Here is a 19975-nt window from a genome sequence, read left to right as displayed (position 1 = left end):
TTTAAAACCTTATTTTGGTAATTGAAAAGTGTGCTTATATTATATTTCTTAATTATGCATTCAGATTATTTATATAACATTCAAAAATAAATTGTAATTTGAGCGTTTGATGCCAGTGTGGGTGTGTCGGTTTTATAAATATTAAATGAAGGCCTCTGATTGGGCGACGTATGCTTAATGGGAGGAGCGTCTCTAAGCCCCGCCCTCCATCTTGCGTGGCTCCAGCGCTAATGCTAATGCTTTGTCCTGTAGTGTTGAACACTGGCTCAGCTGTTGTCTTAGATGGTACAAAGTCGAAATAAACACATTTATCCATACATATTATAAACAACTCTCAACTATGAGCAAACGAAAAGCGCCACAAGAAACTCTGAACGAAGGGATCACAGATTTCCTCATAGGTGAGTTTTGTTGTGACAGCTCAGGTTAGCATGTGGCTAAGGTAACTGGACCTTTAAACGCCGTATGAATGGAAATAGATCGGTTTTGTTGAAATAAAGTCCGTTTAAAACAACAAACCTCACTTTAGTGGGATATTAGACCTGGCTGTACACCTGATGGGTGGTAAAACATCAATGAGTACCATTATTTTACAATGTAATACGTAAGAATAATGCTCCACAACAAAGTACAATGTGTTTATATTACTTTTTATGAAACAATATGTGTAATACTAATATTATTATTGTTAGTATTTTATTATGTTTATAACACCTAGCAATCATCTGATTGTGTTGTTTGTTATAATGTCTAAAGGGAAATATCATTTTGGAATAAGATTTTGCAGCTAAAACACTGAGGCAAACTTCTAATGATCTTTTTTGTTTCAGAGTTAGCCAATTATGAGAGAAATGTCAACAGAGCCATCCATAAATACAATGCTTACAGGTAAGATTTTTGTCTAATAATTTAAGATATAATATCATATTTAGACATTTGTAACCCATATTTATCCCTTTTCTGGTTTTGTGTTCAGAAAAGCAGCATCTGTGATTGCCAAATACCCACAGAAGATCAAAAGTGGGACAGAAGCAAAGAAACTGGTGCAGATTGTGTTTTTACTACTACTAATGATACATTTCATTTGTATCGCACTTTACATTTGGAACAAAACTCAAAGTGCTTTGGTTAAGATCATTTAAATATTGTAAAATACTAATAGATTGAATAGTTATTTAATAGTTATACTAAGCCTTAGTGTCTTAGTAAAAAGGTAGTAACGCTTGTTTGTTGACATTTGATTGTATTAAAAATTGCTTTTTTTCCCTCTCAGGATGGAGTTGGTGCAAAGATAGCAGAGAAAATTGATGAGTTTTTATCGACAGGAAAACTGCGCAAGTTGGAAAAGGTAGTTTCATTTTAGATGCGATTACTCATATATATATATATATATATATATATATATATATATGGGTCAGTATAGATTGTGACTTGCTTGTGTTCTGTTTGTCCTGTAGATTCGTAATGACGACACAAGCTCCTCCATCACCTTCTTAACCAGAGTGACTGGGATCGGGTACGACGCTCTTGATTTCAAGTCAGTCAAATAACATTAGTGATGTGTGAAACTCACTCCACACTCTTTCTCTCTGTATTTTAGTCCTGCCGCGGCCAGGAAGTTTTATGACGAGGGCGTGAGGAACTTGGAAGGTTTGTATGCGTCAGTCATTTGCAGAACTGTGGCCTTTTAACGTCACGTGTGCGTGTTTTGATTCTCATCTGATGTTTTAGATCTGAAGAAGATCGAACACAAACTCAACCACCATCAGCAGATCGGATTAAAGTAAGTCCTGATCATCCTTATCCTCAGGAACCCCATCATAACATTCATTAGTATGAGTTCATAATTATATTGTGTTTTTAACTTTCTATCTCACTAATGACTATGTAATAATTATGATGTTTAATCTCATCATTTACTTTTTTTTTCATGATTATGAATTAATATATACATTTTGACTGTTAATTTTATAATTTGAGTTAATATATCATAATTATGGCTATTTCATAATTATGGCTTTTTATTTAATAATAATTAGTTTATATATCATAATTATGACTGTAATAATTAGGATTTCTAATCTCATAATTTTGACTGTTTATTTCCTTATTATGACTTTTTATTTCATAATTATCACTATATAATAATATTTAATCTCATAATTTAGAATCTTTTTTTCTTTTCTTTTCTAATTATTTAATCTCTTAATTATCTTTCTTTTATTTTCTAATTATTTAATATCATATATCATAATTATGACAGTCAAAATTATGATATTAACGTATAATTCTGAAATAAACTGTCATAATTATGATATATGATATTAAATAATTAGAAAATAAAAGAAAGATAATTAAGAGATTAAATAATTAGAAAAGAAAAGAAAAAAAGATTCTAAATTATGAGATTAAATATTATTATATAGTGATAATTATGAAATAAAAAGTCATAATAAGGAAATAAACAGTCAAAATTATGAGATTAGAAATCCTAATTATTACAGTCATAATTATGATATTAACGTATAATTCTGAAATAAACTATTTCAGAGTTATGACTTTGAAAAATTAATTTTTCAAATTTGAAAATTTTTAATACATTTTTTTTAGTTTCTAAAAATGTTTCTAAAATTGTTTCTATATTACTTTTTCTATTTACTACAGTACTGTATTATTTTAATCATTATTTAAATAAATTTTTATGAATGAATTAAAATATTTTAGCCTTTTTTTTTCTCATGCATTTGTTACCACTGTTTTAATTCATTTCTATGTAAAGCACTTTGAATTGCCATTGGGTATGAAATGTGCTATACAAATAAACTTGCCTTGCCTTGCCTTGCCTTTTATTTTAATCAATTTATTTTAATTATATATTTTTCTGTAAACCTCTGATCTAGAGAGGACTCATGAATGTATTGTGATCTTTATTGGTGGTATTTTTACGTTCCTCTCTTCCTCTCTTAAAGGTACTTTGATGAATTTGAGAAGAGAATCCCTCGTGCAGAAATGCAGAAAATGGAGGTTGGACTTTTTTCTTGCCGTGTTTCATTGATACACACATTAAGTCTCGCCGTATTGATGTTGTCACTGCCGTTTGCAGACTCTCATCCTCAAAGAGCTGGATCTGGTGGACCCCGTGTACATCGGCACCATCTGCGGCAGCTACAGAAGAGGTGACTGATCCTTCTCATACACACATCTGACACCTGAGGCCTGTTGCATCAAGCTAGCTGAACCCTAAGTTTCAGAGTAGGTTCAGAGTTGACAAATCCAGATAAATCCAACCTGGTTTAGATCAAGTTCAACCGTTTCTCAAAGCTCGGTATGAACTTTCTCTGTCAACTCAGGTTTAATCCAGAGTTAGCGATGCACCTGAAAGTGTGACGCGTGCGGCAAATAGCCAATCAAAGTGTCCGTTTGATTCACTTCTCTTCTGAAGATTGAGAGGTCGCTTTGAAAATTATTATGAAGCGAAAGTTTGAGAAGGCACTGAAAGAATATCGGACTATATTAATGCATGATGTGAATCAAAGAAATATGCATAATAATTAGAGGTTAGGTTCCCAAAGAGCTCAAATGAATACATGTTGTTTAAAAGAATTATGAATGCATGTATTCTATTACTATTTGGCTACTTGTCTAGTAATATAATATTTACATGAACATATGAATTAAAAGTGATTATAATTCATATAATATACATATAATAAATAATTAGCACCAAAAGATGCACAATTTTATTTCTAAAGTTCTCTCATTATAAACTGCTTTAATTTGGAACGAGAGATATGGGGTGTGGCTTTATTGCATCTTTACTTGCAGCTGATTGGTCCAGTTTGGGTTTGCAATCTCTAACCCAGAATAAAACCGGCTCCAGAGCAGGTTAGCCCATGGTGATGAACACTGATAAAAACCAACCCACCTTCTTGAGAGTTTGCTCAAACTAATCTCGAACTTACCTGGGTAACTGAAACCAGCTTTGTGCAACAGGCCACATTTATTGTCTAAATGTGCCATAACTGCATTGGTTCATGTTCAGGAGCCGAGTCGAGTGGTGATATTGATATACTGCTGACCCATCCGGACTTCACCTCTCAGTCTGAGAAACAGGTAAATGGACAGTTTTAAAAACTGGAAGATTTAAAGGGTTAGTTCACCCAAAAAGGAAATTTCTTTCATTCATGGCTCGCCCCAATGTCGTTCCACACCCGTAAGCCCTCCGTTCATCCTCGGAACACAGTTTAAGATATTTTAGATTTAGTCCGAGGGCTTTCTGTCCTTTGAATGTAAGTGTATGCACACTATACTGTCCATGTCCAGAAGGTAATGAAAACATCATCAAAGTAGTCCATATGTGACATCAGTGGGTTAATTAGACTCTTTTGAAGCGTCGACAATACATTTTGGTCCAAAAATACGACTATTCAGCATTGTCTTCTCTTCCGTGTTCCTCAAATAAAGATTAAAACGGTCGTGAATCATGATTCGGGTCGCGTATCAAACTGGCAAACTGCTGAAATCACGTGACATTGGCGATATGAATCACGAATCAATCCGCTGATTCGCGACCGTTTGATTCTTTATTTGAGGTTTGAAAACAAACGCGGAAGAGAAGACAATGCTGAATAAAGTCATATTTTGTGTTATTTTTGGACCCAAATGTATTGTTGACGCTTCAGATGAGTCTAACTATTCCACTGATGTCACATATGGACTACTGTGATGATGTTTTTATTACCTTCTAGACGTGGACAGTATAGTGTGCATACACTTACATTCAAAGGACAGAAAGGCCTCGGACTAAATCTAAAATATCTTAAACTGTGTCTGAAGATGAACTTTCGGGGATTGGAACGACATTGGGGTGAGTCATTAATAAAAGAAATGTCATTTTTGGGTGAACTAACCCTTTTAAAGCATGAAGCGTTTTTTCCTCACTCCCGTGACTCGTGCTGTGGTTCTGTCCTGCAGCCGAAGCTTCTTCACGCTGTCGTGGATCATCTGGAGTCCATCGGCTTCATCACCGACACGCTGTCTAAAGGAGACACCAAGTTTATGGTGAGTCTCTGTCCGTGTGTCTCTGTTACGATTCCTGGTCTTATTAAACAAAGCGTTCTTGGGAACTCACACGTCATCATAAACAAAGAATAACTGAATCAGAAAACGAGATGGCCAAAACAAGAAGTGGTAAAGGTTATTGATCACAAATTAACATAATATCGGCCACAAAAACAAACACAACACAGAGCACAGAAAAATAACAAGCTGCCCTCGTGTTCAGAGCCGATCCTTTTAAATGCTGGCGGGGAAACTGGATACGCTACGAAGGAATTTACGTCACGCGGCTGATGGAGATTGGCAGGTTTAGTAACCAACCAAACGGATGGAAAGGTGGAACCTAAAAACGAAGTGAAAGAGAGGGGGAGAGAAACGCATACAGACAACCTACAGGGACATAACACTCTCAAATAAGAAATGAATAAAAAATAATCCGTGTTATTTCCTCAGGGTGTGTGTCAGCTGCAGAGAGAAGAGGAGGATGAGGAGGAGTGTTTACACCGCCGTATTGACATCAGGTTCATACTCGTCATTTGCTGTGATTGGTTGACCCAGTTCACTCTCTTCCAGTGATACTATCATTAAATTACTATTATAAATATTTTGAATCAGTTGTTATTTTTATGTTCCATATTTAAATTATTATGTATTGATCCTGTTGTTTTTGTATAAAAATTTCTAAATAGGGTTTAATTAGTTTGAGTTATTTTAATACTTAAAGTTAGAAAATTACATTTACATTTTCAATAATGGAATCTTTTTGTTTTTATGGTTTTACTTTTATTAAACAATAATAATCGACGTCTTTTCGTCTCCTTAACAGATGTTATATGGGACGTTGTGATTTTAGCTAATTATTTTATTAATATTTTGCATGCAGTTACGAAGACTTCATGGAATATAAAAAAATTGACATTATGTACTATGAACATTTTTATTTGATTGTTTTGACGTTTCAGAATTATTACAGGTTCTGAAATACATTTGTCTGAAAAAAAAAAAAAAGAAAGTTTCAATGAAACATCATTACTAAAAACCAACAATTGAAAACAGACTACATTTTAAAATGGACCAAATTCTTAATTATATACATGACTAATCTGAAATCTAAATTCTACAATGCACCATCATTTCTGGCGTCTGTAGAGGAAAGCGTCGTGTTTTATCATAGGATAGGATGTTCCAGTTTTCCCAGTATATTCCTCATGCGTCTCTCTCTCTCTCCGGTTCTGCAGGCTCATCCCTAAGGATCAGTATTACTGCGGTGTGCTGTACTTCACCGGCAGTGACATATTCAACAAGAACATGAGGACGCACGCGCTGGAGAAAGGCTTCACTCTCAACGAGTACACCATCCGGCCACTGGGCGTCACCGGTGAGACATGCCAATTTGTGTAGACTTTCAGTTTCTGTCCATCTGAAAGTCTAGTTTACCTGCTGTTGATTTACTTTCTTTATCTGGTGCTCGTTCTGTCCCACGACTGACGTCTCATGACCACTCTGTGTCTCTCAGGTGTGGCTGGAGAGCCTCTGCTGGTGGACAGTGAGAAGGACATCTTTGACTACATCCAGTGGAGATACAAGGAACCAAAGGAGCGCAGCGAGTGAAACTAAGATAGAGACAAAGTTAAGCATCAAGCTGTGTGTGTATGATGGTCAAGTGTGTTATAGTAGTGTATTTTAATAGTAGAAGAGACATTTAGGGAGAGATGTGTGTGTGTGTGTTTAAAGTCTGAAGGTCAAAAATCAGCTTCTTCACAGTGGTTGATGGTGCTTTTAATTTAGTTTTTTTTTAAGTCCAGAGATTTGTTTGAGTGAACTGAGACAGTAATGCTGTGATGATAGCTGTTAGATTGTCATCCTCTCTTTTTTTCGACATACTTAAAGAAAGAACAAAAAAACAAACTGAAAAAATATATGAATGATGATTGTCTGTGTTATTTAAAGTCTTTACGATCCACTATGATGTTATGGGGATATTTTTATTTGGATAATAATCTGCCATATTATGACATGAAAGATTGTGAGAAAATTTAGGTTTTGAATTAAATTTCCCACTCATCAGTTCTTGTTTCTGATTTATTATCTTCTAAATAATTGTTCTTATATTATATGCAGGCATTTGACTGAGATTACAGTGAACTGCTTTTCAGCATAGTTTTTATCAGAGACTGGCTCATGCCTGACGTGTGTTATTCATGTTTTTATGATGCACACATTGAGGGCTTTTTTTTTAGCTGGTAATATTTTCACAGTGTATTGTATCTTCTTACAGGACAGTAACATGTAGCCTATAAGCATCAGTTTTATCAGTTAACTGGAGCCATTGACTTCTATCGTATTTTTTTTTCCTACTATAGAAGTCAATGGCTCCAGTTAACTGTTTGGTTACTGACATTCTTCAAAATATCTTCCCTTGTGTTCAGCTGAAGAAAGAAATTCATACAGGTTTGAGACAACTTGAGGGCGAGTAAAGGATGACAAAATTTACATTTTAAAGTGAACTATCCCTTTATCCTGTCAGTGAGCAGGTTTGAAAAATAGGGAACGATCAGACAGTGCACTATATAGGGGATAGGGAACGATCAGACAGTGCACTATATAGGGGATAGGGAACGATCAGACAGTGCACTATATAGGGGATAGGGAACGATCAGACAGTGCACTATATAGGGGATAGGGAACGATCAGACAGTGCACTATATAGGGGATAGGGAACGATCAGACAGTGCACTATATAGGGGATAGGGAACGATCAGACAGTGCACTATATAGGGGATAGGGAACGATCAGACAGTGCACTATATAGGGGATAGGGAACGATCAGACAGTGCACTATATAGGGGATAGGGAACGATCAGACAGTGCACTATATAGGGGATAGGGAACGATCAGACAGTGCACTATATAGGGGATAGGGAACGATCAGACAGTGCACTATATAGGGGATAGGGAACGATCAGACAGTGCACTATATAGGGGATAGGGAACGATCAGACAGTGCACTATATAGGGGATAGGGAACGATCAGACAGTGCACTATATAGGGGATAGGGAACGATCAGACAGTGCACTATATAGGGGATAGGGAACGATCAGACAGTGCACTATATAGGGGATAGGGAACGATCAGACAGTGCACTATATAGGGGATAGGGAACGATCAGACAGTGCACTATATAGGGGATAGGGAACGATCAGACAGTGCACTATATAGGGGATAGGGAACGATCAGACAGTGCACTATATAGGGGATAGGGAACGATCAGACAGTGCACTATATAGGGGATAGGGAACGATCAGACAGTGCACTATATAGGGGATAGGGAACGATCAGACAGTGCACTATATAGGGGATAGGGAACGATCAGACAGTGCACTATATAGGGGATAGGGAACGATCAGACAGTGCACTATATAGGGGATAGGGAACGATCAGACAGTGCACTATATAGGGGATAGGGAACGATCAGACAGTGCACTATATAGGGGATAGGGAACGATCAGACAGTGCACTATATAGGGGATAGGGAACGATCAGACAGTGCACTATATAGGGGATAGGGAACGATCAGACAGTGCACTATATAGGGGATAGGGAACGATCAGACAGTGCACTATATAGGGGATAGGGAACGATCAGACAGTGCACTATATAGGGGATAGGGAACGATCAGACAGTGCACTATATAGGGGATAGGGAACGATCAGACAGTGCACTATATAGGGGATAGGGAACGATCAGACAGTGCACTATATAGGGGATAGGGAACGATCAGACAGTGCACTATATAGGGGATAGGGAACGATCAGACAGTGCACTACATAGGGGATAGGGAACGATCAGACAGTGCACTACATAGGGGATAGGGAACGATCAGACAGTGCACTACATAGGGGATAGGGAACGATCAGACAGTGCACTACATAGGGGATAGGGAACGATCAGACAGTGGACTACATAGGGGATAGGGAACGATCAGACAGTGCACTACATAGGGGATAGGGAACGATCAGACAGTGCACTACATAGGGGATAGGGAACGATCAGACAGTGCACTATAAAGGGGATAGGGAACGATCAGACAGTGCACTATATAGGGGATAGGGAACGATCAGACAGTGCACTATATAGGGGATAGGGAACGATCAGACAGTGCACTATATAGGGGATAGGGAACGATCAGACAGTGCTCTATATAGGGGATAGGGAACAAACAATTTGAGTAAAATAAACTTTGAACAGTATAAAGATGCGTACATTTTTCTTAAATGTTTTCATTTAGTACTTTTTTTTTGTAAAATCATAATAGTCTATTAGTCTCACATATAATCATCAGGCTTTGATAAAGGTTTATTTGTTCATCACTCAATCATCATTGTATTACATTATATGAGCCATAAAAGCCTTCTGCATCAAATATGATACTTAACAAAAACAAGATATTTAAGATATTTATTTTTACATTTTATCTAAACATTTAATAAACTGTTATTTAAAATCAAATTCTGACTATTATTTCAGATCAGGTGTTACAGGGTTAACTTTAGTTAATACTCCACACTTCCATCTTGTGGAATATTATATATATAATATATAATTCCATAATTCCATATCCATAATTCCCTCAATAATCAAAGAACCACATAAAAGCTGGGCATGATTTATGTATTCTGCCAGGGACCAGTGTATTCCCAAGTGCAGTTTTATTTCAAACATGAATGAAATACAAAAATAAAGACAAAACAAGAACTTGAGAAACTCACCAACAGCAGGTTACATGTAACAATACTCAACAAGTGACAATGGAAACATGAGGGATATGTATACAGGCCTAGGGGAACACATGACAATGAAAACCAATAAACAACCAGAACTCAACCACATGACACAACAATAATCAAATGAGAATTATGGACACATGAATAGACCAACCAATGAGAACATAACATATAGACAAGGGAACAAATCAGAACAAGACACATGACCTGATCACATCAGGAGCACGTTCAGCCCTGACAAACCGCTGCAAAACGTTTTTTAAACGGAAACGGTGCAGCGTTGTTCTGATGACGCAAGAGTTGTAACTATGGCAGCTGAGAAGGCCATTCTTTGGGTTATTTTTAAAGAATTTTTAGAGCCTGATAAAAGCGGTATAAATACGTGTGTAACACAGCAAAACACGTCCGATGCTGCAGTCACTGTCCTTGCCGTCCACAATAAGAGAGAGCATCCCAATCGAGTCAAGGGATTTGTGGTCCCTAATTATAATGATCCAACATTTGCCTCGCATTTTAGGATGAAAAGACAAACACTTCATCAGCTGAAGGATAATCCACTTCTTACCTCAGAGACTGTTATGATCTATATGACCTTATTATTTTTAGACTATTAGGCTTATCATTATAACTGATCGCTGTTTTTGTGCTTATGATATTGTAAAATTTACCATTATATAATCAGAGGAGTAAGTTTATAAAAGTGTCACTCCACAATAGAATAGCAAAATATATAAATATGTACAGTATATTTTAATCAGAGTCTTTTTAATACCGTGTGTACATGTTGCTGCTGATTGGGCTGACCTTGACACACCACCAAACAAGAGAAAACACATCTCAAACTCAAAACCATTGCACACCGTTTCCAGCAAATATGTCCAACCCAGAAACCGTAGCAAAATGTTGCGCACCAGTTTGAACTTGAACGTGCCCCATGACAAATGAACCACATGGCAAACCGGAAGCATGACAGCGATAATACAAAATAAAAGACATGAAAACATGAAAGTGAAACAAAACCCATAACCAGCCGGGACGCGATATTTTTTTTCCCAGGATGGTAGGGGAAGGTACCGCCTTTTTCGTCTCTGATTGGCTAGAAGGGCTCTCCTCCTATTGGTTATGCATCTCGCATTCATGGCAGGTTGTCAGCTAGTCTGTTTTGATTGTCTTTAACAGAAGTGAACGAAGTCAATCCAACATAGCCTACAAACACACACACGTTTGTTTTTGTGGCATATATTTTTATACTGTAAAAACTGTATTTTCTATGCCCCTACACTGCCCCTGCCCCTAAACCTACCCATCACACACACACACACACTGCCCCTAAACCTACCCATCACAGGAAACATTCTGCATTTACTTTCTAAAAAAATTTATCCTGTATGATTTATAAACATTTTAAAAAGTGGGGACATGGGTAATGTCCTCATATTTCACCCTCTCCTGTAATACCTGTGTCATACCCCATACACATTTGTGTCCTCATATGAGACACATTTGTTTGTGTGTGTGTGTGTGTGTGTGTGTGTGTGTGTGTGTGTGTGTGTGTGTGTGTGTGTGTGTGTGTGTGTGTGTGTGTGTGTGTGTGTGTGTGTGTGTGTGTGTGTGTGTGTGTGTGTCCCATTACTAGCAAGTTTATGCAATGTTAGGTTCACAATAAATAAAATCTGTCATATTTAAATCATACTGTGGTGTCTCTATGAAATTGGTCTCTTCTATGAAATTCACTATGACATTTTTGTGAACTTGAAATATAAATCTGAACTTCGTTTACTTCTGTTGTAAAGACGATCAATCAAAACAGACTAGCTGACAGCCTGACATGAACGTGAGATGTATAACCAATTGGAGGAGAGCCCTTCTAGCCAATCAGAGACGAAAAAGGCGGTACCTTCCCCTACCGTCCTGGGAAAAAAAATATCGCAGCCGGGACAGTAAGATAGTTTATATAGAACTATAAAGGCATGGTTATGCCATGGCATTACAAAAACATTTCTTTTTTTACTCCCACCAGATGACACTAATCTACCTTCAAACATAGGATTGTAAATGCCCTGTCTATTTTAACATGCAATATGGCTTTAATTGAAAAATATATTAGTGAAATTGTGTATTATTTTCATCTGTTTTCATTTGAACTTTAAAAATCAAGTCCTACTTGTTTTACAATTCACACAAATATATCTGGTTTTAGTCTCGGTTCAAAATCTTATGAGTCTTTACACAAAATAAAAATCATAATGAGATGCTAATTTCGCAAATTGTATGATAAATGTAAAACTACAATAATTAGTAAAAAGCATGTTCTTAAGAAGTGTCTCATATGCTTTGGTTTGATGTTCTGTATGTTTAGAAATGGTCATTATTATTTTAATAATGTTGTGAATGTTGTCAGGTGAGATGTGGCGGGGCTGTGATGTAGGAACAGGAGGAGTCACACACACATTAGTTTAAACATGTCTGAAACGACACACCTTTTCCAGGAAACACAGAATGGATCTTCGTATCATCAACACATAAATAAGGTAAATGCTGTTCTTTTGCACTTTCGGTTCATCAGAGAATGCTGAAAAATGTTATCACGGTTACAAGCATTAAACTTAAGAACCCCTATACAGTATCACATGTATATTATACTGTAATGTGTTGATTTTCTATGGCTTATATATTATTAATATCCTCATGGCAAGCTTTGCTGATAAACCTGTCTCACACACCATCTCCTCCAGTCCTTTTGTCTCTGATTGAGATTTCAGACTCTTTTATCAAGTAAAAGACTTTTAGTGTAACTGTACAAACCTTCAGCTCGTGCTTTACATGTTTTTCTGAATAACTTTGATATTGTTAGTAATATTTCAAGATGAACACTTACTGAAGCAGCTTCAGTTCACTTGATTATCCAGATATTATTTATTAGAAAAGTCATGTTCAGATATGATCATCAGGTTTGGGGAAGGTTTATTTGTTCATCTGTTAATCAAATATGATAGGCTACACCAATGCCTTTTTAAAACATTTATTTTAATATTTTTTGTTTTAAGATCAGGCTTTACAGGGTTCAGCAGTGTTTATCTGACTTAAGCAGAAGAGACATAAAAAACTTTATATACTCCACACTTCCATCTTGTGATATTAAAGTTTGGTTTCATCTGATAATAATGTTGAGCTCATAAACGGCAGCGACCGGCCTAAAGCTGAAGAGCTGTTGGACCATCACAAAGCGTGTTCATGTTCAGATTCTGTCCTGTTTATTAACTTTCACACTTGCTCATTAAAACTGAATCTGTGCAGATCAGCCATGGAGTCAATTGAGATCCATAGTACAGACATGACTGAAGAGATGCAGCGCGAGACTCTTCAGGTTGCCATTCTGGCTGTGAATATGTACACAAAGGGAAATGACATCGCAAACTACATCAAGAAGGTTAGTTATCTAAAGTTATACTGAGAGACTGGAGTGTCTTAGTGAAATTGTGAAAATGTGCTGTTTGTAAGGAGTTTGATGGTGGAGATTGAGTGTTTTTGTTGATGTGAGTTTGTGAAACATTAATACTGTGCTTTTCCTTTCAGGAATTTGAGAGAAAGTATTGGGACACCTGGGAATGCATTGTGGGGGACTTTGGTTGCAGCGTGCAATATACCCCGGACAGTTTTATCCGCTTATCTGTTGGTGACAGAAAAATTACACTCTTCAAAACTGAATGAGGGTCAGCAACGGTTCAAACACACTTTTTTTATCAACACAACTAATAAAACCTCCTCTTTCAGCTCGTGCTTTATGTGTGTTTCTGCTGTGAAATCTGCACTGATTTTTATAAAGTAAACCTACGAATAACTTTGATATTGTTAGTAATATTTCAAGATGAACACTTAGATTATTTGATTACGGTCCAAGTTTATTATAAGCCCAAAGGGTGATTTTTGGTGCAACCCAAATTTGTGTAAACTTTTAGAAAACACACAATAAACACAAACAGCAAACACAACATCTGATATCTTACACGTTTAAAATACAAAGCACAGAAGAAAGCATTAAAAAATAAGAGATAATGAGATAAATTTGCTAGAATAGCTCAAGCTTTCTATAATATTTACATTACCAAACCAACAGCAAAGCACAGATTCAATATAAGATCTGTGAAATGTTAGCGAATCCATAAATAGTTTTCTTTTAAAGAATGCCATTTTTATACAAGTTAATATGATTCTTTAGTGTCTAAATGAAAACTTTGTAATATACTTTAATAAAAAAATTCTCATTAGTACGGTAAGAAAACACTCATTTTACCTGGTCAAAAACAGCTCTGTTTTCAGCAAGCCATTTCAGGGAATACGGCTTTGAGGCTCCATCCACACGGAGACGCGTTTAGCTGTATACGTATACATTTTGTACCGTATCAGCGTTTTGTCTACACGGATCCGGCGTTTTAGAAGCATGCATCCGATATTTTTCGAAACCGGGTCCCAAAGCGGATAAATCTGAAAACGATCATCTCCCGTTTTCGTGTGTCCAGCGAATCCGTATATTTTCTGAAACGGTGATGTCATCACACTACGTCCAGCACGGTGGAAGAGGTAAGGGATACAACTACGGGCACTGGGCATGCGCACATCAATATCGCGTCATTTAATTAACGTATCTGCATACCTGTAAGGGGATGTTTTGGGTTGGGGTAGGTGTAGGCATTAATAAAACACATCTGTAAAGTAGCAAATGTATTTATTGTCATTTTATTGTGAGATTTTGCCTCACCTCCGACCACTGCTATACCCCTGCTAGCCACAACTCTTCTTCTCCGTTTTTAGTGTATTTCTGTGGCAGAATTACAGCACCACTGGCCTGGCATGCAAACTACATCGTTTTTAGTCCGTTTTTGTAATCTCGTGTGGACGCAGATATTTCTTGAAACGAGGGGAAAAAAAGATTGGATTGGGAAAGCGCTGGCTTCGTGTGGACAGGGCCTAAAAGACACCGTTATAAACCATCTACATAATTAAGCTTAGTGTAGTGTTACCACATCAGTGGCATAACTTTGTTTTAAAAACTGGGTGGGACATAAATTGCGTATCATATGCACGTGAAAAACTGCGTACTATATGCACGCCAAAGCTCATTTTGACGTATGAGGATGGAAAATATAGTGTATTTCTGTGGGAGAAATATAGCGCCACACACTGGCCTGGCATACATAATACATCGTTTTGAGTCGTTTTCATTGCACTCGCATGTACGCAGATATTTCTTGAAATGAGAGGAAAAAAAGATTGGATACGAAAAGCTCTGGCTCTGTGTGGACGGGGCTTAAGAGCGATTGCACGGATCCAATACTGTTAATTAGACTTAAATCATTATTTTCTGTTTCTGTGTTTTTAACAAAGATTTAACAAAAACCAAATCATAAATAAAACACATAGTACAAACATAGTCTACTTTGTCACTCATGTCTGTAAAGTTTGAACTGTCATGTCGTGTGTGTGTGTGTGTGTGTGTGTGTGTGTGTGTGTGTGTGTGTGTGTGTGTGTGTGTGTGTGTGTGATCCTGCCATTCATCTGTTTTAATCTGTGTTTTAAAATCCAGTCCTACTTGTTCTACATGTCATAAATAGTTTTGGGTTAGTTTTAGTTCAACACCTTCATATGTGGGCTTTGACGGCTGTAATGATGTTGCTGCTGAGGTGACGTGTTACTTATTTAGTTATTTATGCAATAAATAGCAATGATCTTAAGAAGTGTCTCATATGCTTTGGTTGATATTCTGTATGTTTAGAAACGGTCATTATTATTTTAGTAATGTTGTGAATGTTGTCAGGTGAGAAGTGATGTGGTTGTGATGTAGGAACAGGAGGAGTCACACACACTTACATTAGTTTAAACGCGTCTGAAGCGTCACACACAATTGAAACAGACACTTCAGTGAGAGTCATTTAATCACCATGGGCAGCGAAAGGTAAGAAACCATGCAAGAATTTTCCTTTTGAAAATGTGTAATTTGAATATCCACAGAGGAAAGCGAGATTTTGTTTCATATACGTCATATGATGATCAGGCTTTTCAGGAAGGTTAATTTGTTCATCTCTCAGTCATCAATGCATTGCATTATATGAGTCACGAAAGCCAAATATGATACTTAACAAAAATATATGGCTTTTCTTTTTTTTTTTACTATTATTTCAGGTCAGGCTTTACAGCAGCGCTTCCTTGTATTTTGGATTAAATGCAGCTGTGTTGAGCAGAAGAGACTTCTTTCAGAAAGATAAAAAAATATAACAGATCCCAAACTTTTGTTAATACTCCAAACTTACAGCTTGTGCTTTTAAAGTTTGGTTGCATCTGATAATAGCGTGATGGGCCAACAATTCCTGCTCATAAACGGTAGCAGACCTGTCTAAGGATGAAGAGTTGGACAATTAAATAAATATATTACATATCTACAGATTCTGTCTTGTTAATTATTTTCACACTTGCTCATTAAAACAAAATTTGTGTTTACGTCTGCAGATCAAGCATGGAGAAGCCCTTATATGAGATCCATCATTTATACCACATGAGTGATGAGATGCAGCATGACGCTCTTCAGGTCGCTTTTATGGCTGTCGATTTGTGCACGGAGGAAAAGGACATCGCAAACTACATCGTGAAGGTTGGCTCGAGAGTTTTCCTGAGAGACTGGAGTGTCGTGAAATGCAGTTTCAGAAAATATGTTCTGTTTTTTTGTGATGGTGGAGATTGAGTGTTTTTGTTGATGTGAGTTTGTGGATCATTAAAGGGTTAGTTCACCCAGACATGAAATGTCTGTCATTAACTCCTCCCCCTAATGTCGTTCCACAGCCGTAAGACCTCCGTTCATCTTCACACACAGTTTAAGATATTTTAGATTTAGTCTGAGAGCGTATGCAAGTGTATGCACACTATACTGTCCATGTCCAGAAAGGGAATAAAAACATCATCACAGTAGTCCATATGAGACATCAGTGGGTTAATTAGAGTCTCTTGAAGCGTCCAAAATACATTCTGGTCCTAAAATAACAAAAACTACGACTTTATTCAGCATTGTCTTATCTTCCGGGTTTGTTCTAATGTCCAGAAAGGATCGCTCAAATAAAGATTAGAACGGTTATGAATCAGCGTATTGATCAATGATTCAGATCGCCTGTCAAACTGCTGAAATTGGCGATTCGAATCATTGATCGAGTCGCTGATTCATAACTATTTGAATCTTTATTTGAGGACTGAAAACAAACAGGAAAGAGAAGCCAATGCTGAATAAAGTCGTAGTTTTTGTTATTTTAGAACCAGAATGTATTTTGGACGCTTCAAGAGACTCTAATTAACCCACTGATGTCTCATATGGACTACTGTGATGATGTTTTTATTCCCTTTCTGGACATGGACAGTATAGTGTGCATACACTTGCATACACTCTCGGACTAAATATAAAATATCTTAAACTGTGTGTGAAGATGAACGGAGGTCTTACGGGTGTGGAACGACTTTAGGGAGAGGAGTTAATGGCATCAATTTCATGTCTGGGTGAACTAACCCTTTAATACTACATCTTTCCTTACAGGAATTTGACAGAAAGCATCGGCGCTACTGGCATTGCCTTATAGGGAGCTCTGATTGGAGCAGCAACTGGAACTGTTCAATCATCTTCTCTATTGGCGACAGAAAAATTACGCTCTTCAGAACTGACTGGTGACTGTCAAAGGCGGTTCAAAATCATTTTTATGAAGTAAACATAAGGATAAACTTGATAGTCTCCAAATCTTCAAGTTCATGTTCAATATCTAGTACATACAGTATTGTTCAAAATAATAGCAGTACAATGTGACTAACCAGAATAATCAAGGTTTTTCGTATATTTTTTTATTGCTACGTGGCAAACAAGTTACCAGTAGGTTCAGTAGATTCTCAGAAAACAAATGAGACCCAGCATTCATGATATGCACGCTCTTAAGGCTGTGCAATTGGGCAATTAGTTGAATTAGTTGAAAGGGGTGTGTTCAAAAAAATAGCAGTGTGGCATTCAATCACTGAGGTCATCAATTTTGTGAAGAAACAGGTGTGAATCAGGTGGCCCCTATTTAAGGATGAAGCCAACACTTGTTGAACATGCATTTGAAAGCTGAGGGAAATGGGTCGTTCAAGACATTGTTCAGAAGAACAGCGTACTTTGATTAAAAAGTTGATTAGAGAGGGGAAAACCTATAAAGAGGTGCAAAAAATGATAGGCTGTTCAGCTAAAATGATCTCCAATGCCTTAAAATGGAGAGCAAAACCAGAGAGACGTGGAAGAAAACGGAAGACAACCATCAAAATGGATAGAAGAATAACCAGAATGGCAAAGGCTCAGCCAATGATCACCTCCAGGATGATCAAAGACAGTCTGGAGTTACCTGTAAGTACTGTGACAGTTAGAAGACGTCTGTGTGAAGCTAATCTATTTTCAAGAATCCCCCGCAAAGTCCCTCTGTTAAAAAAAAGGCATGTGCAGAAGAGGTTACAATTTGCCAAAGAACACATCAACTGGCCTAAAGAGAAATGGAGGAACATTTTGTGGACTGATGAGAGTAAAATTGTTCTTTTTGGGTCCAAGGGCCACAGGCAGTTTGTGAGACGACCCCCAAACTCTGAATTCAAGCCACAGTACACAGTGAAGACAGTGAAGCATGGAGGTGCAAGCATCATGATATGGGCATGTTTCTCCTACTATGGTGTTGGGCCTATTTATCGCATACCAGGGATCATGGATCAGTTTGCATATGTTAAAATACTTGAAGAGGTCATGTTGCCCTATGCTGAAGAGGACATGCCCTTGAAACGGTTGTTTCAACAAGACACTGACCCAAAACACACTAGTAAACGGGCAAAGTCTTGGTTCCAAACCAACAAAATTAATGTTATGGAGTGGCCAGCCCAATCTCCAGACCTTAATCCAATTGAGAACTTGTGGGGTGATATCAAAAATGCTGTTTCTGAAGCAAAACCAAGAAATGTGAATGAATTGTGGAATGTTGTTAAAGAATCATGGAGTGGAATAACAGCTGAGAGGTGCCACAAGTTGGTTGACTCCATGCCACACAGATGTCAAGCAGTTTTAAAAAACTGTGGTCATACAACTAAATATTAGTTTAGTGATTCACAGGATTGCTAAATCCCAGAAAAAAAAATGTTTGTACAAAATAGTTTTGAGTTTGTACAGTCAAAGGTAGACACTGCTATTTTTTTGAACACACCCCTTTCAACTAATTGCCCAATTGCACAGCCTTAAGAGCGTGCATATCATGAATGCTGGGTCTTGTTTGTTTTCTGACAATCTACTGAACCTACTGGTAACTTGTTTGCCACGTAGCAATAAAAAATATACTAAAAACCTTGATTATTCTGGTTAGTCACATTGTACTGCTATTATTTTGAACAATACTGTATAATCAATACACACAATTCACAAGTTTTGAATTTATTTAATAAAAGACAAAGAGAACGCAGTATTGAGGACTATGATGTGGTTGAGTTTTTCAAACTCACTCCTCAAGTGGACTTTGAGGAGTTGTCTCTTAGAGACTTTTTTCGAGAAGGACTGAGTGAACCGCTATATTTGGTGATGCCACTCAATGGCCCTCAATGGACTCTGCAGAGTCACCTACTTCTCAGTGGCTCCAAGTTAGAGACATACTTATTTTGTAACAAGCTACAATTTTTTTTTTAGCATATTGACACTGACATATAGCCTGACAACATAACATCTGACCACAGATACTGAATCGGGACAACACGTTTTTCTCAGGCACTGAGAACCGCAATTTGAGAAACACTGATCTATACAATGTTGTAATTACGATTTTGTAAAGACTAAAGCTGGATACACACCGTGCGATTCTGGCCACAATTTGGCCTTCTGAGACAAATTTTGCAAATCCTATAAGATTCCAGTTCCTTGGTTAAAATAATTTTCTCACGATTTACAAATAGTTGGAAACATCTGGGATATTGTACTCAACTGAACAAAATATATAACACTGCCTAGTTGATTTTTGAATATTTTACAGATTTTTTTTACATACCGGTAGTTCAAAATTTACTTTGTCAAGACTTATCGGTCTGTAAAGTTTGTTGTCGTGTGTGT

General features: G+C 37.1%; 3 protein-coding genes and 1 long non-coding RNA gene across 5 annotated transcripts in view; all 4 read left to right on the top strand.

Moving 5' to 3' along the window:
• Positions 1 to 19975, top strand: part of mrpl40 (mitochondrial ribosomal protein L40) — a 135689-nt gene that overhangs the window by 15262 nt on the left and 100452 nt on the right. The window lies entirely within an intron of this gene.
• Positions 84 to 7125, top strand: polb (polymerase (DNA directed), beta). Its single transcript, XM_067414535.1, has 14 exons — positions 84 to 401; positions 831 to 888; positions 977 to 1043; positions 1274 to 1348; positions 1458 to 1516; positions 1601 to 1650; positions 1732 to 1783; positions 2970 to 3024; positions 3104 to 3176; positions 4043 to 4113; positions 4975 to 5061; positions 5512 to 5579; positions 6297 to 6436; positions 6575 to 7125. Exons 1-14 carry the CDS (start codon positions 341 to 343, stop codon positions 6667 to 6669), a joined length of 1011 nt encoding a protein of 336 aa, XP_067270636.1. The 5' UTR covers positions 84 to 340; the 3' UTR covers positions 6670 to 7125.
• LOC137038325 (uncharacterized) lies at positions 11779 to 14013 on the top strand. Its single transcript, XR_010897457.1, has 3 exons — positions 11779 to 12374; positions 13141 to 13273; positions 13420 to 14013. It is a non-coding gene; the product is annotated as an uncharacterized lncRNA (long non-coding RNA).
• Positions 15699 to 17640, top strand: LOC137038324 (uncharacterized). The gene is made up of 3 exons (XM_067412809.1): positions 15699 to 15796; positions 16348 to 16489; positions 17417 to 17640. The coding sequence occupies exons 1-3, from the start codon at positions 15783 to 15785 to the stop codon at positions 17546 to 17548; spliced, it is 288 nt and encodes a 95-aa protein (XP_067268910.1). The 5' UTR covers positions 15699 to 15782; the 3' UTR covers positions 17549 to 17640.

The sequence above is a fragment of the Pseudorasbora parva genome, chromosome 13 (assembly GCF_024679245.1).
Source record: "Pseudorasbora parva isolate DD20220531a chromosome 13, ASM2467924v1, whole genome shotgun sequence".
Lineage (NCBI taxonomy): Eukaryota > Metazoa > Chordata > Actinopteri > Cypriniformes > Gobionidae > Pseudorasbora > Pseudorasbora parva.
This window is presented reverse-complemented; position numbering and strand designations above follow the sequence as displayed.

Bases quoted from the DNA above. Each gene is read 5' to 3' on its own strand.
- polb (XM_067414535.1), top strand. From the start codon at position 341: ATGAGCAAACGAAAAGCGCCACAAGAAACTCTGAACGAAGGGATCACA. The intron at 5,580-6,296 runs GTTCATACTCGT...CCGGTTCTGCAG, and splicing joins CACCGCCGTATTGACATCAG to GCTCATCCCTAAGGATCAGT. The intron at 6,437-6,574 runs GTGAGACATGCC...TGTGTCTCTCAG, and splicing joins CCGGCCACTGGGCGTCACCG to GTGTGGCTGGAGAGCCTCTG.
- LOC137038324 (XM_067412809.1), top strand. The intron at 16,490-17,416 runs GTTGGCTCGAGA...CTTTCCTTACAG, and splicing joins TCGCAAACTACATCGTGAAG to GAATTTGACAGAAAGCATCG.